This window comes from Scyliorhinus torazame, chromosome 1 (assembly GCF_047496885.1).
Source record: "Scyliorhinus torazame isolate Kashiwa2021f chromosome 1, sScyTor2.1, whole genome shotgun sequence".
Lineage (NCBI taxonomy): Eukaryota > Metazoa > Chordata > Chondrichthyes > Carcharhiniformes > Scyliorhinidae > Scyliorhinus > Scyliorhinus torazame.
The window spans coordinates 211251077-211272054 of NC_092707.1; the positions used below are offsets into that span (position 1 = coordinate 211251077).

The 20978-nt window shown below is 48.5% G+C and overlaps 1 protein-coding gene across 6 annotated transcripts in view; it reads right to left on the reverse strand.

Moving 5' to 3' along the window:
- col16a1 (collagen, type XVI, alpha 1) overlaps positions 1-20978 on the reverse strand; it is a 779331-nt gene that overhangs the window by 644753 nt on the left and 113600 nt on the right. For all 6 annotated transcript variants that reach the window (XM_072502210.1, XM_072502224.1, XM_072502220.1 and 3 more), the window contains exons 3-4: positions 19735-19806; positions 16440-16557 (exon numbers count right to left, since the gene is read on the reverse strand). In XM_072502210.1, the coding sequence (XP_072358311.1) occupies positions 16440-16557; positions 19735-19806 (190 nt within the window). The remainder of the gene's footprint in view (positions 1-16439; positions 16558-19734; positions 19807-20978) is intronic.

The following is a 20978-nucleotide window of genomic DNA, read 5'->3' on the forward strand; positions in this document are numbered from 1 at the left end:
ACTCGACTGGGAATCCAGAGGCCCAGGCTAATGTGCTGCAGACACGGGTTCAAATCCCACTACAGTGAAATTCTGGTGGAATATAAATGTAATCAATAAATCTGGAATTAAAAGCTAGTTTCAGTGGTGGTGACCACAGAACTATCATCAATTGTCGTAAAAACCCATCTGGCTCACTAACGAGATGAGTAAATCTGCCATCCTTACCTAGTCTGGGCTACATGTGACCCCAGACCCACAGCAATGTGGTTGACTGAACTGTGCTTGGACATGGCCGAACAAGTCAATCAGTTGTATCAAACCGCTACAAGGAGAACGGACCGCTACAAGGAGAACGGAAACCAAAGGTATCAGCACCAGAGATGGCAGCACAACAATATACAGTCGGGAGGGAGTTGCCCTGGGAGTCCTCAACATTGACTCTGGGCCCCATGAGGTCTGATAGGATCAGGTCAAATGTGGGCAAGGAAAACACTTGCTGATTACCAATTAATGCTCGTGCATCAACCCCCACTGCACAACCCCATTCTCTCTCCCTTCTCCCAACTCCTCAGCTGATGTATCAATACTCCTCTCTGTTGAACACCACTTGGAAGAAGCACTGAGAATAGCAAGGACACTGAATATACTCTGGGTGGATGACATCAATATCCATCACCAAGGGTGGTTTGGTAGCACCACTACTGACTGAGCTGGCCGAATCCTAAAGGACATAGATGTTAGACTGGGTCTTCGACAGGTGGTGAAGGAACCAACAAGTGGGAAAAACCTACTTAATCTCATTCTCACCAATCTATCTGTCATAGAAGCATCTATCCATTGCAGTATCGATAGGAGTGACCACCACACAGTCTTTATGGAGACAAAATCCAATCCTCACATTGAGGATACCCTCCATTGTGTTGTGTGCCACGACCACTGTGCTAAATGGGGTAGACTTCGAATAGATCTAGCAACTCAAGATTGGACATCCATGAGGCCATCAGTAGCAGCAGAAATGTACTCAGGCACTATCAGTAACCTCATGGCCTGGCATGTCCACCTCTTTATCATTACCACCAAGCCAAGTGATCAAACCTGGTTCAATGAAGAGTGTAGGAGAGTTTGTTGGAAGTAGCACCAGGCATACCTAAAAATGAGGTATCAATCTCCATCATAAGGTCAGAAGTGAGAATATTCACTGATGATTTCCTCAATGTTCAACATCTTTTGTGACTCTTCAGATACTGAAGCAGTCCATGTCCATATGCAGGATGCCCCGAATGGCATTCAGGCTTGGGCTCATAAGTGGCAAGTAACATTCATGCCACAAAAGCACCAGGGAATGACGATCTCCAACAAGAGAGAATCTAAGCATCACTCCTTGACATTCAATGGCATTACCATCGCTGAATCTCCCATTATCAACATCCTGGGAGTTACCATTGACCAGAAACTGAAGTGGACTCAGTATTATACATACTGTGGCTACAAGAGCAGGTCAGAGCCTGGGAACTCTGCAATGAGTAACTCACTCCCCAACTCCCCAAAGCCTGTCCACCATCTCCAGGGCATAGATGTAATGGAATACTCTCCACTTGCCTGGATAAATGCACTTCCAACTACCCTTCGGAAGCTTAACACCTGGACAAATCAGCTGGCTTGATTAGAACTCCATCCACCACCTTAAACATCTACTCTCTCCAGCACCAATGCACAGTAGCAGCCGTGTGTACCATCTACAAGATACTCTGCAGCAGTTCACCAAGGCTCCATCAATAGCACCTTCCAAACCTGCGACCTCTACCACCTGGAAGGACAAGGCCAACAGATATATGGGAACCCCACCAGCTGGAAGTTTGACTCCAAGCCACACATCATCCTGGCTTGGAAATAAATTGCCATTCCTTCTCTGTCAATGAGAAGGAACTCTCTCCTGGAACTCTCTCCCTAACAGCACAGTGGTATACCAACACCAAATGGACTGCAACGGATCAAGCAAGCAGCTCACCACCACCTTTTTGACGGCAATTAGGGATGGACAATAAATGCTGGCCTAGCCAGCAATGCCCACATCTCGTGAACAAATAAAAGAAAGACAAGGGAACACAACTGGAAAATTTGTAGACGACACAAAGATTTGCAGAGTGGTGGGCAGTGTAGAGGATAGTTAGAATCTTCAAAATGATACAGGTAAAGTTGCCGTAGTCCCAGAGGGCTGTGCTTTTGCCTATGATGGGAAGAGCTGACTGGTAGTAACATAACCTGAGAATCACCAGACCTCAGCCAAGGGGCAAGGTTGAGAGGTGGTCCTTCATGAATAACATCAGCTGATATGGGGATTGAAACTGTGCTGCTGGCCTTATTCTGCATCAGAAAGCAGCTGTCTAGCCCATTGAGCTAAACCGGCCCCATTCCCCATACAGATGGATTGGTGGAGTGTGCGATAAAGTGGCAGATGGAATTTAACACACAGAAGTGTGAGGTCATGGATTTAGGGAGGTCAAACAGGGAGTACACAATAAATGGGCATACACTAAAAGGGATAGATGAAGAGATCTTGGTGTACAAGTACATAGGTCCCTAAAGAGTTCAAGTAGACAGGGTTGTAAGAAAGCATATGGAATGTTCTCCTTCATAGGCAGAGGTATAGAATATAAACGTAAGGATATAGGGCGCGATTCTCTGGCCGCGTTGCGCTCAAGCTGGAGCATAACATGGCCGGAGAATCCTGGGGGAAATCCATAATAGGTCGTAAACCTACTTATGAATTACTCACCTGGGATCCAACGGCCTCCAGCGATTCACCAGCCTCCCCAGGGAGGCTGCAGCCGGGCGCGGTTCAGTGTTGGTCCATACAAATGTAGACCAGGCGGAACAGCACCTGGGCACCTTCCGGGCCATCGGACACCCCTGGGTGGTCAGGATAAGTGCAGGGTGGGCCCCTGGCCTTCCCTATGGAAAGTGAGCGCCTTGGCTCTGTCCAGCTGGCACCTTGGCACTGCCACCCTAGTTGCCAGGGTGGCTGTGCAAGGGTGCCCGAATGCCAAGGTGGCACTGCCAAGAGACAGGCGGCGAGGGGTGTCGTGCATTTGAAATTAGGGTGGAGGGAGGGTTTGAAGGGGGCGTAGGGCAGGTAAGTAGGGGCCTCTGGCAAATTGGGGGGTGATGGGTGGGGGTCCTAGAAGGGAGGGGGCGCTGTTAGGGGCCTGAAGATGGGGGAACCCCAGGGACTCCATAGCGGGGTGGCCTCACTTGGGGGGTGTGGAGTAGTGTGTAGGGGATGACATTGGCCATGGGTGGGGGGGTGCTCACTTAGAGATCGGGACACTCTTTGAAAATGGCGGCCCGATCTCAGAGTTCAGCTCCCCAGTCTTAATGTAGGCGGGGACAGCGAAAACAGCGCGAAAGGAGAGAGCCGGGAGATTTAAAAAGCGCGGGAGAGAGCCGGGACAGCGAAAACAGCGCGAGAGGAGAGAGCCGGGAGATTTAAAAAGTGCGGGAGGAGAGAGCCGGGACAGCGAAAACAGCGCGAGAGGAGAGAGCCGGGAGATTATAAAAGCGCAGCAGGAGAGAGCCGGGACAGCGAAAACAGCGCGAGAGGAGAGAGCCGGGAGATTTAAAAAGTGCGGGAGGAGAGAGCCGGGACAGCGAAAACAGCGCGAGAGGAGAGAGAGCCGGGACAGCGAAAACAGCGCGGGAGGAGAGAGCTGGGACAGCGAAAACAGCGTGGGAGGAGAGAGCCGGGAGATTTTAAAAGCGTGGGAGGAGAGAGCCGGGACAGCGAAAACAGCGCGAGAGGAGAGAGAGCCGGGACAGCGAAAACAGCGCGGGAGGAGAGAGCCGGGAGATTTAAAAAGCGCGGGAGGAGAGAGCCGGGACAGTGCTGGGAGAGGTGAGTGCACAAAAGGTGTGGCAGGAGTGCCTTTAGACACGGAGTGCTGATTGGAACAGAGTGCACCTGAGTTTAGGTGAGGGACTGAGTGCTGATTGGAACAGAGTGCATCTGAGGTTAGGTGAGTGACTGAGTTCGGGTGAGTGGCGAGAGAGGGCTGTGCTTTTGTTGGTGTTCGGGTTTATCCTTGAGGTTATATTTTTAAAAAATTATTATTTAAATTAATTAACTAATTGAATATGGCTGATAGGTGATGTGCTGTTGCTGTATGATGATGGAACTGGTGGATCCCATTGAGACCGTCAGTGACCACATCTGCAGCAAGTGTTGGCTGCTCGAGGAACTTCGGCTCCGAATTGATGAGCTGGAGACCGAGCTGCACACACTGCGGCACATCAGGGAGGGGGAACATTACCTGGATGCTTTGTTTCAGGAGGCAGTCACACCCGGTAGAATAAATACTGTTAATTCGGACAGTGGTCAGGGACAGAGTGGTGTGACTGCAAGGGAGGCAGGTAGGGGGATAAAGAACAAAGAACAAAGAAATGTACAGCACAGGAACAGGCCCCTCGGCCCTCCAAGCCCGTGCCGACCATGCTGCCCGACTAAACTACAATCTTCTACACTTCCTGGGTCCGTATCCCTCTATTCCCATCCTATTCATGTATTTGTCAAGATGCCCCTTAAATGTCACTATCGTCCCTGCTTCCACCACCTCCTCCGGTAGCGAGTTCCAGGCACCCACTACCCTCTGCGTAAAAAACTTGCCTCGTACATCTACTCTAAACCTTGCCCCTCTCACCTTAAACCTATGCCCCCTAGTAATTGACCCCTCTACCCTGGGGAAAAGCCTCTGACTATCCACTCTGTCTATGCCCTCATAATTTTGTATGCCTCTATCAGGTCTCCCCTCAACCTCCTTCGTTCCAGTGAGAACAAACCGAGTTTATTCAACCGCTCCTCATAGCTAATGCCCTCCATACCAGGCAACATTCTGGTAAATCTCTTCTGCACTCTCTCTAAAGCCTCCACATCCTTCTGGTAGTGTGGCGACCAGAATTGAACACTATACTCCAAGTGTGGCCTAACTAAGGTTCTATACAGCTGCAACATGACTTGCCAATTCTTATACTCAATGCCCCGGCCAATGAAGGCAAGCATGCCGTATGCCTTCTTGACTACCTTCTCCACCTGTGTTGCCCCTTTCAATGACCTGTGGACCTGTATTCCTAGATCTCTCTGACTTTCAATACTCTTGAGGGTTCTACCATTCACTGTATATTCCCTACCTGCATTAGACCTTCCAAAATGCATTACCTCACATTTGTCCGGATTAAACTCCATCTGCCATCTCTCCGCCCAAGTCTCCAAACAATCTAAATCCTGCTGTATCCTCCGACAGTCCTCATCGCTATCCGCAATTCCACCAACCTTTGTGTCGTCTGCAAACTTACTAATCAGACCAGTTACATTTTCCTCCAAATCATTTATATATACTACAAAGAGCAAAGGTCCCAGCACTGATCCCTGTGGAACACCACTGGTCACAGCCCTCCAATTAGAAAAGCATCCTTCCATTGCTACTCTCTGCCTTCTATGGCCTAGCCAGTTCTGTATCCACCTTGCCAGCTCACCCCTGATCCCAAGTGACTTCACCTTTTGTACTAGTCTACCATGAGGGACCTTGTCAAAGGCCTTACTGAAGTCCGTATAGACAACATCCACTGCACTACCTGCATCAATCATCTTAGTGACCTCCTCGAAAAACCCGATCAAGTTAGTGAGACACGACCTTCCCTTCACAAAACCGTGCTGCCTCTCACTAATACGTCCATTTGCTTCCAAATGGGAGTAGATCCTGTCTCGAAGAATTCCCTCCAGTAATTTCCCTACCACTTAAGTAAGGCTCACCGGCCTGTAGTTCCCGGGATTATCCTTGCTACCCTTCTTAAACAGAGGAACAACATTGGCTATTCTCCAGTCCTCCGGGACATCCCCTGAAGACAGTGAGGATCCAAAGATTTCTGTCAAACCCTCAGCAATTTCCTCTCCAGCCTCCTTCAGTATTCTGGGGTAGATCCCATCAGGCCCTGGGGACTTATCTACCTTAATATTTTTTAAGTCACCCAACACCTCGTCTTTTTAGATCTCAATGTGACCCAGGCTATCTACACACCCTTCTCCAGACTCAACATCTCCCAATTTCTTCTCTTTGGTGAATACTGATGCAAAGTATTCATTTAGTGCCTCGCCCATTTCCTCTGGCTCCACACATAGATTCCCTTGCCTATCCTTCAGTGGGCCAACCCTTTCCCTGGCTACCCTCTTGCTTTTTATGTACGTGTAAAAAGCCTTGGGATTTTCCTTAACCCTATTTGCCAATGACTTTTCGTGACCCCTTCTAGCCCTCCTGACTCCTTGCTTAAGTTCCTTCCTACTTTCCTTATATTCCACGCAGGCTTTGTCTGTTCCCAGCCTTTTAGCCCTGACAAATGCCTCCTTTTTCTTTTTGACGAGCCTACAATATCTCTCGTCATCCAAGGTTCCCGAAAATTGCCGTATTTATCCTTCTTCCTCACAGGAACATGCCGGTCCTGAATTCCTTTCAACTGCCACTTGAAAGCCTCCCACATGTCAGATGTTGATTTGCCCTCAAACATCCGCCCCCAATCTATGTTCTTCAGTTCCCGCCTAATATTGTTATAATTAGCCTTCCCCCAATTTAGCACATTCATCCTAGGACCACTCTTATCCTTGTCCACCAGTACTTTAAAACTTACTGAATTGTGGTCACTGTTACCAAAATGCTCCACTACTGAAACATCTACCACCTGGCCGGGCTCATTCCCCAATACCAGGTCCAGTACCGCCCCTTCCCTAGTTGGACTGTCTACATATTGTTTTAAGAAGCCCTCCTGGATGCTCCTTACAAACTCCGCCCCGTCTAAGCCCCTGGCACTAAGTGAGTCCCAGTCAATATTGGGGAAGTCGAAGTCTCCCATCACCACAACCCTTTTGTTTTTACTCTTTTCCAAAATCTGTCTACCTATCTGCTCCTCTATCTCCCGCTGGCTGTTGGGAGGCCTGTAGTAAACCCCCAACATTGTGACTGCACCCTTCTTATTCCTCATCTCTACCCATATAGCCTCACTGCCCTCTGAGGTGTCCTCCCGCAGTACAGCTGTGATATTCTCCCGAACCAGTAGCGCAACTCCGCCTCCCCTTTTACATCCCCCTCTATCCCGCCTGAAACATCTAAATCCTGGAACGTTTAGCTGCCAATCCTGCCCTTCCCTCAACCAGGTCTCTGTAATGGCAACAACATCATAGTTCCAAGTACTAATCCAAGCTCTAAGTTCATCTGCCTTACCCGTAATACTTCTTGCATTAAAACATATGCACTTCAGGCCACCAGAACCCGCTGTGTTCAGCAACTTCTCCCTGTCTGCTCTGCCTCAGAGCCACACTGTCCCTATTCCCTAGTTCTCCCTCAATGCTCTCACCTTCTGACCTATTGCTCCCGTGCCCACCCCCCTGCCATACTAGTTTAAATCCTCCCGTGTGACACTAGCAAACCTCGCGGCCAGGATATTTATGCCTCTCCGGTTTAGATGCAACCCGTCCTTCTTATACAGGTCACACCTGCCCCGGAAGAGCTCCCAGTGGTCCAGATAGCGGAAACCCTCCCTCCTATACCAGCTGTTTAGCCACGTGTTTAGCTGCTCTATCTTCCTATTTCTAGCCTCACTGGCACGTAGCACAGGGAGTAATCCCGAGATTACAACCCTCGAGGTCCTGTCTTTTAACTTTCTGCCTAGCTCCCTGAACTCCTGCTGCAGGACCTCATGCCCCTTCCTGCCTATGTCGTTAGTACCAATATGTACAACGACCTCTGCCTGTTTGCCCTCCCCCTTCAGGATGCCCTCTACCCGTTCGGAGACATCCTGGACCCTGGCACCAGGGAGGCAACATACCATCCTGGAGTCTCTTTCACGTCCACAGAAGCGCCTATCTGTGCCCCTGACTATAGAGTCCCCTATTACTATTAATCTTCTGCGCTTTGACCCTCCCTTCTGAACATCAGAGCCAGCCGTGGTGCCACTGCTCTGGCTGCTGCTGTTTTCCCCTGATAGGCTATCCCCCCCGACAGTATCCAAAGGGGTATACCTGTTCGAGAGGGGGACAACCACAGGGGATTCCTGCACTGACTGCCTGCCCTTTCTGGTGGTCACCCATTTCTCTGCCTGCACCTTGGGTGTGACCACATTTACATAACTGCGATCTATGACGCTTTCCGTCACCTGCATGCTCCTAAGTGCATCCAATTGCTGCTCCAACCGAACCATGCGGTCTGTGAGGAGCTCCAGTTGGGTGCACTTTCTGCAGATGAAGCCATCCAGGACACTGGAAGCATCCCGGACCTGCCACATCTCACAGTCAGAGCACTGCACCCCTCTAACTGACATTGCGTCAATTAATTAAAATCAAAATTTTAAAAAAAAATTTTTAATATTTTTTTTTTTAATTCTAAGTTACTGTTAACTATCTGTTTCCTAGCACTAGATTTCTAATAGAAATGCGAACGCTAAATATAGCACTCTCCGATCTCTGGCTTAGATATCCCTCTAAATTATAATTAAGTAATTATGTTTAATTAGTTACCAATGCTTAATTTTTAAATTTAGTGTAGATTCCCAACCAGCCACTCAGGCCACAGCTTTTCTGTGATGTCACTTCAGTGTCCCCCCGACACACACAATTTGAAAAAGGTATAAAAGTAAAAATCACTTCTCAGGTTCTCTCCCTGACAGAGACTGCTCCTCCTCCTCCGAACAGCTCCCGAAACTAGGCCGCGATCTTTTAAAATCTCCGCTCCGACTCGCAGCTCCCATGCTTTTTAAATCTCCCGCACTGTTTTCACTGTTCCGGCTCACTCAGCTCCCGCGCTGTTTTCACTGTCCCGGCTCACTCAGCTCCCGCACTGTTTTCAGAGTCCCGGCTCACTCAGCTCCCGCGCTGTTTTCACTGTCCCGGCTCACTCAGCTCCCGCGCTGTTTTCACTGTCCCGGCTCACTCTCCTCCCGCTCCTCATGAGTTTAGGAGTTGAAGAGCCTCAGCCCTTGACCTTGTCCAACAGGTATGAGGTACTTGCTCCCTGTGTGGATGAGGAAGAGGGCTGTAGGGAGGATGCGTTGACTGACCACTGCACCGTGGTACAGGAAGCCATTCAAGAGGGGGGAGCAAAAAGACAAGTGGTAGTTGTAGGGGATTCTATAATTAGGGGGATTGATGGCATCCTTTGTAAGCCAGATCAAGAGTCCCGCATGGTATGTTGCCTGCCCGGTGCCAGGGTGAGGGACATCTCTGATCGGTTTGAAAGGATTTTGGAGAGGGAGGGGGAGGATCCAGTTGTTGTGGTCCACGTTGGGACTAACAACATAGGTAAGACTAGGAAAGAGGACCTGTTTGGGGATTATCAAACACTAGGGACTAAATTAAAGAACAGGTCCTCCAGGGTTATAATCTCTGGATTACTACCCGAGCCACGTGCCAATTGGCATAGGGTTGAGAAAATTAGGGAAGTTAACACGTGGCTAAAGGAGTGGTGCGGGAAAGAGGGATTCCATTTCATGGGGCATTGGCATCAGTACTGGGGCAGGAGGGACCTGTACCGTTGGGACGGTCTTCACCTGAACCATTCTGGGACCAGTGTTCTAGCGAATAGGATAAATAGGTTGGTCACAAGGACTTTAAACTAGCAAGTTGGGGGGAAGGGAAGTGTAAAGCTATGGACAGTATAATGGTTAATGGAGATCAAGGCAGCAGGTTACGTGACAGGTTATTATGTAGAGATATGGGTTCAAAGACAAGGAAAATTAGGAGAAAGGGTAAGAGGAAAAATAATTTGCGAAAAGTTACTGATCAAGGTGTTAGGATTCATAACAAAGACATAAAAAACAGCATAAGTGTACTTTACCTGAATGCTCGTAGTATACGGAATAAGGTAAATGAGTTGATGGCGCAAATCATCGTGAATGACTATGATTTAGTGGCCATTACTGAAACATGGTTAAAAGATGGTCACGACTAGGAGTTAAATATCCAAGGGTATCAGACTATACGAAAGGATAGAATGGACAGTAAGGGCGGTGGTGTAGCTTTGTTGTTTAAGGATGGCATCCGGGCAATAGTAAGGGATGATATTGGTGCTATGGAGGACAAGGTTGAATCAATTTGGGTGGAAATCAGGAATAGTAAGGCGAAAAGGTCACTGATAGGAGTAGTCTATAGGCCACCAAATAGTAACAGGATGGTAGGGCAGGCAATAAGCAAAGAAATAACGGATGCATGTAGAAATGGTACAGCGGTTATCATGGGAGATTTTAATCTGCATATCGATTGGTTTAACCAGGTTGGTAAAGGCAGCCTTGAGGAGGAGTTTATAGAATGTGCCCGGGATAATTTCCTGGAACAGTATGTAATGGAACCTACAAGGGAACAAGCAGTCCTAGATCTGGTCCTGTGTAATGAGGCAGGATTGATTAATGATCTCATAGTTCGGGATCCTCTTGGAAGGAGCGACCACAATATGGTGGAATTTAAAATACAGTTGGAGGATGACAAGGTAAAATCAAGCACTAGTGTTTTGTGCTTAAACAAAGGCGATTACAATGGGATGAGCGAAGAACTAGCTAAGGTAGACTGGGAGCAAAGACTTCATGGTGAAGCAGTTGAGGAACAGTGGAGAACCTTCCGAGCGATCTGTCACAGTGTTCAGAAAAGGTTCATACCGACAAAAAAGAAAGACGATAGAAAGGGGAAAAATCGACCGTGAATATCGAAGGAGGTGAGGGAGAGTATCAAATTGAAGGAAAAAACATACAAAGTGGCAAAAATTAGTGGGAGACTAGAGGACTGGGAAGTCTTTAGGGGACAACAGAAAGCTACTAAAAAAGCTATAAAGAAGAGTAAGGTAGACTATGAAAGTAAACTGGCTCAGAACATAAAAGCAGATAGTGAAAGCTTTCACTATCTGCTTTTATGTTCTGAGCCAGTTTACTTTCATAGTCTACCTTACTCTTCTTTATAGCTTTTTTAGTAGCTTGCTAGTTTAAAGTCCTTGTGACAAGTATATAAGACAAAAAAGAGTGGCTAAGGTAAATATTGGTCCTTTGGAAGATGAGAAGGGAGATTTAATAATAGGAGACGGGGAAATGGCTGAGGAGCTGAACAGGATTTTTGGGTCAGTCTTCACAGTGGAGGACACAAATAACATGCCAGTGACTGATGGAAATAAAGATGTGATAGGTGAGGACCTTGAGATGATTGTAATTACTAAGGAGGCAGTATTGGGCAAGCTAATGGGGCTAAAGGTAGACAAGTCTCCTGGCCCTGATGGGATGCATCCCAGAGTGTTAAAAGAGATGGCTAGGGAAATTGTAAACGCACTAGTGATAATTTATCAAAATTCACTAGACTCTGGGGTGGTCCCAGAGGATTGGAAAGTAGCAAACGTGACACCACTGTTTAAAAAAGGAGGTCGGCAGAAAGCGGGTAATTATAGGCCGGTAAGCTTAACTTCGGTTGTAGGGAAAATGCTGGAATCTATCATTAAGGAGGAAATAGCGGGGCACCTGGAGGGAAATTGTCCCATTGGGCAGACGCAGCATGGGTTCACAAAGAGTAGGTCGTGTCTGACTAATTTGATAGAATTTTTTGAGGACGTTATCAGTGCAGTAGATAATGGGGAGCCAATGGATGTGGTATATCTGGATTTCCAGAAAGCTTTTGACAAGGTGCCACACAAAAGGTTGCTGCATAAACTAAAGATGCATGGCATTGAGGGTAAAGTGGTAGCATGGGTAGAGGATTGGTTAACTAACAGAAAGCAGAGAGTGGGGATAAATAGGTGTTTCTCTGGTTGGCAACCTGTAACTAGTGGGGTCCCTCAAGGATCAGTGTTGGGCCCGCAGTTGTTCACAATTTACATAGAAGATTTGGAGTTGGGGACCAAGTGCAATGTGTCAAAGTTTGCAGACGACACTAAGATGAGTGGTAAAGCAAAAAGTGCAGAGGATACCGGAAGTCTGCAGAAGGATTTGGATAGGTTAGGTGAATGGGCTAGGGTCTGGCAGATGGAATTCAATGTTGCCAAGTGTGAGGCTATCTATTTTGGGAGGAATAACAGCAGAATGGATTATTATTTAAACGGTAAGATGTTAAAACATGCTGCTGTGCAGAGGGACCTGGGTGTGCTGGTGCACGAGTCGCAAAAAGTTGGTGTGCAGGTGCAACAGGTGATTAAGAAGGCTAATCGAGTTTTGTCTTTCGTTGCTAGAGGGATGGAGTTCAAGACTAGGGATGTTATGCTGCAATTGTATAGGGTGTTGGTGAGGCCGCATCTGGAGTATTGTGTTCAGTTTTGGTCTCCTTACCTGAGAAAGGACATATTGGCACTGGAGGGAGTGCAGAGGAGATTCACTAGGTTGATCCCAGAGTTGATGGGATTAGATTATGACGAGAGGTTGAGTAGACTGGGACTGTACTCATTGGAGTTTAGAAGGATGCGGGGGGATTTTATTGAAACATATAAAATTATGAAGGGAATAGATAGGATAGATGCGGGCAGGTTGTTTCCACTGGTCGGGGAAAGCAGAACTAGGGGGCATAGCCTCAAAATAAGGGGAAGTAGATTTAGGACGGAGTGTAGGAGGAACTTCTTCACCCAAAGGGTTGTGAATCTCTGGAATTCCTTGCCCAGTGAAGCAGTTGAGGCTCCTTCTTTAAACGTTTTTAAGAAAAAGTAGATACCTTTCTAAAGAATAAAGGGATTCGGGGATATGGTGTACGGGCCGGAAAGTGGAGCTGAGTCCACAAAGATCAGCCATGATCTCATTAAATGGCGGAGCAGGCTCGAGGGGCCAGATGGCCTACTCCTGTTCCTAGTTCTTATGTTCTAAACCAGTGAGAAACTCTCCAGGGCCCCAAAAAGAGACTAAGTGTCATTGAATAGCAGTGGGGAACTCGCCAACAGAGCCGGCAGGAATCTCCCTGAAAAACCCGCCACAAATTAACTTCAAAATATTTTGGATGAATCGCGCCCGACATGTTGGAATTGTATAAAACAGTGAGGTCACAACTGGAGTATTGTGTACCATTCTGATCACCACATTACAGGAAGGACGTAATTGCTCTGGAGAGAGTGCAGAGGACCTTTACAAGAATGTTGCCAGAGCTTGAAAAGTGTAGCTCTGAGGAGGGATTGGATAAATTGGGATTATATTCCTTGGAAAAAAGAAGGCTGAGGGGTAACTTAATTGAGGTGTCCAAATTATGAGGGGGAAGAGATAGAGTGGACAGATTAAAATTGTTTCCCTTGGTGGAGAATTCGCGAACCAGGGGACATAGATTCAAGATAAGTGGCAGAAGTTGTAAAGGGGACATGATATGGGGGGGGGGGGGGGTTCCCCCCCCCCGCCGGGTCGGAGAATCGCCGAGGGGCGGTGTGAATCCCGCCGCGCCGGTTGGCGGGCCCCACCCCGGCGATTCTCCAGCCCGCAATGGGCCGATGTCCCGCTGGTTCTATGCCAGTCCCGCCGGCGTAAATTGAACTAGGTCCCTTAACAGCGGGACCTGGCGGAGCGGGCAGGCTCCGGGGTCCTGAGGGGGGGGGGGGGGGGGGGGGGGGGGGGGCAAGGGGAGATCTGGCCCCGAGGGGTGCCCCCACGGTGGCCTGGCCCGTGATCGGGGCCCACCGTGATGGGGGGCACTCTTTTCCTCCGCGTCGACCATCAGCCTCCGCCATGGCCGACGCGTAGGTGACCCCCCCCCCCCCCGCACATGTGTGGGGATGACATCAGCAGCCGCTGACGCTCCCGCGGACTCGCGCCGCCCAGCGGAGTCCCTTCGGCCCTGGCTGGCGTGGCGCCAAAGGCCTTCCACGCCAGCCGGCGGGGCGCCAACCGCTCCGGGGCGGGCCTAGCCCCTAAAGGTGCGGGCCTGGCCCCTAAAGGTGCGAAGGATTCCGCACCTTTGGGGCGGCCCGACGCCGGAGTGGTTCACGCCACTCCGTCCCGCAGGGACCCCCGCCCCGCCGGGTACGGGAGAATCCCGCCCATGGCCTCCACAGCCTACTGCGGCAAAGAGTTCCACAGATTCACCACTCTCTGGCTGAAGAAATTCCTCCTCATCTCTGTTTTAAAGGATCGTCCCTTTAGTCTGAGATGGTGTCCTCTGGTTCTAGTTTTTCCTGCAAGTGGAAACATCCTCTCCACATCCACTCTATTCAGGCCTCGCAGTATCCTGTAAGTTTCAATAAGATCCCCCCTCATCGTTCTAAATTTCAACGAGTACAGACCCAGAGTCCTCAACCATTCCTCATACGACAAGTTCTTCATTCCAGGGATCATTCTTGTGAACCTCCTCTGGACCCTTTCCAAGGCCAGCACATCCTTCCTTCAATACGGGGCCCACAACTGCTCACAATATTCCAAATGGGGGATGACCAGAGCCTTATACAGCCTCAGAAGTACACCCTGGTCTTGTATTCTAGCCCTCTTGACATGAATGCTAACATTGCATTTGCCTTCTTAACTGCCGACTGAACCTGCACATTAACCTTTTAACACATTAACACTTTTCCACATTGTATTTCATTTGCCACTTCATTGCCCACTCTCCTAGCTTGTCCAAATCCTTCTGCAGCCCCCTTGCTTTCTCAATACTACCTGTCCCTCTACAGATCTTGTATCATCTGCAAACTTAGCAACAGTGCCTTCAGTTCCTTCTTCCAGATCATTAATGTATATTGTGAAAAGTTGTGGTCCCAGCATAGACCCCTGAGACACACCACTAGTCACCGGTTGCCATCCTGAAAAAGACCCCTTTATCCCCACTCTCTGCCTTCTGCCAGTCAGCCAGTCGTCTATGCACGCCTTACTCTTCCAATAGGTGAAAAATTTCTATGTATGCAGGCTAAGTTACTTAATCAGATTTATTACAGATTAAGAAAATCAAGAGAATTCGGTTGCTTGTGAAAATCACATGACAAGAATAAAACTGGAAGCAAGAATAAGGCAATCGCCACCATTTAATAATAATCGCTTATTGTCACAAGTAGGCTTCAATGAAGTTACTGTGAAAAGCCCCTAGTCCGGCACCTGTTCGGGGAGACCGGTACGGGAACCTGCACTGCTGGTCTTGTTCTGCATTACAAGCCAGCTATTTAGCCCACTGTGCTAAACCAGCCCCATTTGTAGAATACTATTCTAACACAGTCCAAGGAATAACCTCAGGATGAAACACTGCATTTAACTTTGCAACACTGTGTAAAGGTGAGATTATATTACAGTTCATTCAGATTTTGGGTCTTTAGCAAGCACTAATGACTAAAGGAGAATTGCAAAATTCATTTCCACTTCAAGAAACCATCAAAGGTTTAGCGGAGTCTGCCCAGATGCAGGAGTGTAGGAGAGGGACCCCAGTGAGAGAAGTCGCAAACCCAGGTGACAGCATTGTCAACTATACCCCATCAGAGGGTCCAGCAGGTGGGGACGTGTGTATGAAATGCTTTTTTTCATAGAATCCCAAAAGTGCCTCAGGAGGACATTCGGCCCATTAAATCTGCACCAACCCTCCGAAAGAGCACTCTGCCGAGGTCCACACCCCCACACTATCCCAATGACCCCATCCATTGATCATGGCCGATCCACCTAACCTGCACTTCTTTGGACTGTGGGAGCAAACCAGAGCACCCGGAGGAAACCCTCACAGACAGTCACCCAAGGCCAGAATTGAGCCCGGGTCCCTGATGCTGTGATGCAGCAGTGCTAACCACTGTGCCGCCCCTTGCACAATTTGTCACAGATAGTGAGAGATGAAAGACCTTGATGATCTTGATTAATTTCTAGATCGGCTAACTGATCTGACTCCAAGCGACAGTTCCTGCAGTGAGGTCAGCTCCTATTTTTCCCAGCAGCTGCCTTAGAAATCCATGAGTGAGTGAGAGAGACAGAAATTCCCCTGTGAGTAGAATGGTAGCTCCAGGTTTCCATACTCCTCCATGGCTCTATGCTACAGCTCACACTCATAAACTGTGACCAGAAAATGGATGGAGTGTTCCTCTCTAGCTGGAAGTGCTGAGGTACATTGGTCCTCAGACTCCTTCACTGAGCCCTCTGATACTACAGGGTCAACAGAGGCAATGTGACTTCTCACTTCCATGGGGCTGTGGGACCATCTGTGAGCTTGAGGACCTCAGCCTGTCCCTGACCCCTAGTTAGGATTGGGGTTACAGTTACAACCTGGCACTGCTCCCAGGGGGTATGGGAGATCTGCGCCATTGGGATGTAGATTTTCCACACTTCTAGCATCAGAGTTACAGCAGGCAAGAAACCCAGCGCCACCACCTTCCACCACCTCGGGGAAACTCTCCATCATTAGTCAGCTTCACCGGGTTTGTTTTGAGGAGCTGTGTCACTCTGAACTGCAACCCCATTCGACATTTCCCCAGTCCAGCACTCGGCTAACCCTGCTGTCAGCACAACATTGCAGAAATCGGACTTACTCAGTGGGTCTGACGAGGGACAGCTTTCCCAATTTCACAATTAAAGATCCCGTTGGATTCTTGATTTTCTTCACTGCCGGTGTTTTAAAGAGGGAGAACCTCCTGAGCAGATTAAAACCTGTGAGGAAAGATAGAGCTTTGATAAACTTTAACTGTCCTGACATCGGGGCTTTGCAGATCTCTAACATTCTCTCTTTCAGTCCTGAGGTGACCCACGGGTATTTGGTGGACTATTGCAACCTTCATCACAGAAACCGGGAGGAGTTGTCTCCTAATCTGAAATGTGGATCAGGAACTAGGCCTCTTCTAAGGCTCAGGCAGCTTCCAGCACAGGCATAGGCCCAACTCAGAACCCAGCACATCTGAAGAGGCAACAGGAATTATGGTCCTGTTGAAACGACTGCCTGGCAGAACACACTGATCTGCCCTTCTATCAAGGGAGAACAATCACACTCAAGAGTTATCAGTGATTTTAGTGTGAGGATGCTACACAGATTCTTGCATTCCTCTTTCTCACTGAGTGAAATAAATCAATGTCTGTGGGAACTGCAAGGGTGTGCGAGATCTTAAACTTAGCCCGAAATGCTTTTGCAATTCAGTGACATAGATTTGAAGACCTCCATTTTGTAAAACTGTGAATTTGGAGACAATGGAAATAACCTGCATTTAAAAAGACCCTTTAATAAATCATGCCAAAGGGCTTAATGGGAGTATAATCAGACAAAACCAGACAAGGAATGAGATATTAGGGTTAGGATCTCGGACCACAAGGTGAATCTTAAGGAGCATCTTACAGGTGTGAAGAGGTGGAGATGCAGCGAAGTTTAGGGAGGGAATTCGGAGGTTTTGGGCCTAGGGATAGTCGCCAATGATGGGGTGAAGGAAGTGGGGGTGCACAAGAGCCCAGAGATGGAGGAATAAAGAGTTCTTGGAGGATTATACAGAGAATAAAATTTATGAGGGATTAAAAATCGGATGCTGGTCAGGACAGCAATGGAGCAATGGTAACAAAAGCTGGCGGAGGATCTCAGCCCCGTGGGAAACTGTGACATACTGGTGCGGGAGTGGGAAGAGAAACTATGAAAGGACATTCTACGATACAACCATGGACGCTGGAAAACACAAGGAGGTGGAGGATGGTGCGGTCAACCCATGTCAAAAGCTGCAATTAGGCTAAGAATGATAAGAAGAGATATATCACCACAATCCTAGAATCATTGAGCTAGAGAATCTACAGCACGGAGACAGGTCATAGAATTAGAGATCATAGACTTTATAGTGCAGGAGACCAATCGGCCCATCGAGTCTGCACCGGCTCTTGGAAAGAGCACCCCACTTAAGCCCACACCTCCACCCTACCCCCGTGACCCAGTAACCCCACCTAACCTAGGGCAATTTAGCATGGCCACTCCACCTAACACTGCACATCTTTGGACTGTGGGAGGAAACCGGAGCACCCGGAGGAAACCCACGCACACACGGGGAGAACGTGCAGATTCCACGCAGACAGTGACCCAAGCCGGGAATCGAACCTGGGATGCTGGAGCTGTGAAACAACTGTGCTAACCACTATGCTACCTTGCTACCCACGGGTCCTTCGGCCCACACTGGTCCATGCCAACCAAAAAGCCCAATCAGTCAGATCAGATAGATAGATAGATAGGGCGGCATGGTAGCACAGTGATTAGCGCTGCTGCTTCACAGCGGCAGGGACCCCAGTTTGATTCCCGACTTGGGTCACTGTCTGTGCAGAGTCTGCACGTTCTCCCCGTGTCAGCGTGGGTTTCCTCCGGGTGCTCCGGTTTCCTCCCACAAGTCCCGAAAGACATGCTGTTAGGTGAATTGGACATTCTGAATTCTCCCTCTGTGTACCTGAAAAGGCGCCGGAATGTGGCGTCTAGGGGATTTTCACTGTAACCTCATTGCAGTGTTAATGTAAGCCTTCATGTGGCACTAATAAATATTATTATTAATATATATCTGTAACTTTGATAACAGCCATTGTGGGACTGTGGCAGAGGCAGAAGCCTCGTTGGGGGGGGGATTCACAGCTTTGGGATGCAGGAACACATTTCAAGGGTGGCACAGTGGTTAGCACTGCTGCCTCACAGCAGTAGGGACCCAGGCTCAATTCCGGCCTTGGGTGACTGTGTGGAGTTTGCACTTTCTTCCTGTGTCTGCATGGGCTTCCTCCAGCTGCTCCGGTTTCCTCCCACAGTCGAAAGATGTGCAGGTTAGGTGGATTGACCATGCTAAATTGTCCCTTAGTGTCCAAAGGTTTAGGTGGGGTTACTGGGTTACGGGGATAGGGTGGGGCCTGACCTTGGGTAGAGTGCTCTTTCAGAGGGTCGGTGCAGACACGATGGTCCACAGGGCCTCCTTCTGCTTTGTAAGGATTCTATGATTTTATGACTTTGGAGAGCAGAGGGAGGCTGGAGTTGGGACGGTTGTTTGCAAGGACAGAGGGATCAAGGGTGATTTTGTGAAGAGTTGGAAGTGAGGCAGGTTTGAAAGGTGAAGGACTGAAGCTGAAAGGAGAGAATCGTTAACACTATCATGCAGTGTGGGATCAGGAGCGGAGGGTCGAAGGAGAAGGAGCTGGGTCTCGGGGTCAAACTGAGTTTGAAGAGGAGGTAGGAGAGAAACTAAAGAAAATGGGAGCCCAGGGCTAGGACTGCAGGGGAACCTGTCGGAGGTTTGGTTCCATTAGATCTGGGGAGAGAGGGAAAGCAGAGGTAGCTGATTGGACGGTCAATCTTAGTGACACACAAGCTCCTTGCGTTGCTTCCTGGAGGTGATTGCAGAGGGGGCTGGGGAGAGGTGTATAGTTTGCAGTGGGCAGAGAAGAGAAGATTTGTCTTTACTTCCCAACATGGTCCTGGCAGAATGAGATATTTTAGGATCATAGGCACTGACCGTGCTTTATGTGGTCCAGTCAAATTGGGCAGTGACGGTTGAACCAGCTGTCCATCATAAACATCCTGCTGAACTGAAGGAAGTGAAACCCTCGATCACACCGAGGGAAATGCCCAGGGCAAGTTGGGGGGCGGGGGGGGGGGGGGGGTTAATGGGAACAAAGGCATTAAAGGCAGAGGTTAGGGAACAGATCCGAGAAATGGGTACATAGATCTGTGATGAAATCAAGGAGATCGTCGTGGGCGGTACGTGCCAGCTGCCAACTCATGCCACGTCATGGTGTGGTACAGAATTCAATCCAATGGGCCATCAGCAAAGAACAGCAGGGATTGTGGTCCATGCTGTTGTTGATGAGTGACTCTGAAATGAGGTACTTTACCTGAAATGTTAGCATATTGCTCCTGGTTTTGTACCTTCCATCCATCACCATGTACACGAGGACACGGAATACCTGGAGAAGAAAAATCCATGAGCGACTCCAAACAGTGACCACAGCAATAATATATGTGCACGGAAAAAACTCGCATTTATAGTGTCTTTCAGAATCACGGACATCTCAAAGATCTTTGACAGCCAATGAAATGCTTTTGAAATGTTACAAAAATGTGACAGTCAATTTGTGTACATCAAGCTGTTAAAACAACAATGATGGTCAATGAAGGTCAGCAGTGATGCCCATGTGGTTGAATAACCTGCCAAGCACGTGATGCCTAGGCTTAACATGGAGGGAAGACCATGGACCTATATACCAGCAGCTATCAGGCTGGAAACAAGAGTTCAAACTCAGCACAGCTCACAATACTCGTCATGTTTGTGCACATTCACCAAGATGGCTCATGCTCAATGCCAACATGCCCCCATTATTGATATTATCCGGTAATGGAATAAGCCCAGAGATCAAACAGAAAAGCTAGCCAGCCTGACCCTCTTTTAACCGTGAACTGATGCGATCCCACCCGACTGTTCTTTGTTCTTGTTCTTGACTGTATCTGAAATCACAATCCACTGCCTGGAGGTTCGGCTCAGAGAATCCCGGTGGCAACAAGGATCCTGAACTCTGATTGGATTATTGCTGGAGATGTCATACGTGACCTTTGCACCTCCCAGCATCCCAACCCCACACGCCTGACCAACGTGCCCATTATCACATTCGCCACCACGAGGTTGTCTGATTGACTGTCAGTCAAACACTCTTTTGTCCCATCGTCAAGGTTTTTCATTATTAATAAGCTAAACTGATCAAAGTAAATGGAGAGACACAATTTTTAGTGCTCCTATAATTTTTTCTGGCAAAATGCCCTTAACTCCAAGAGGCACCAAGGTAATTCCCGGAATGTTAGTGATCCAAACTTGGAACTGGGAGTTACTGGGAGTTCACCGTAACTAGTTGTTCCCAGAGTCCAGACTTGGAGGTGCGTTTAGAAATTCCACCGTAACACCAGGTTTTGGCTAAGCCGGCTGAGTCCCGGGTTATAGTTGAGGCTCTTTTGGTAAAGTCTGTAAAATGGTGTGTTAGACTGAAGAATGGACCATCCCTGTGGTGATGGAAATTTGCTGCAGTTTTACTGTCAGGGCTGGGACTTAAGGCCAACAATTGTGAAACACAGAGAGAATAAAAAAACA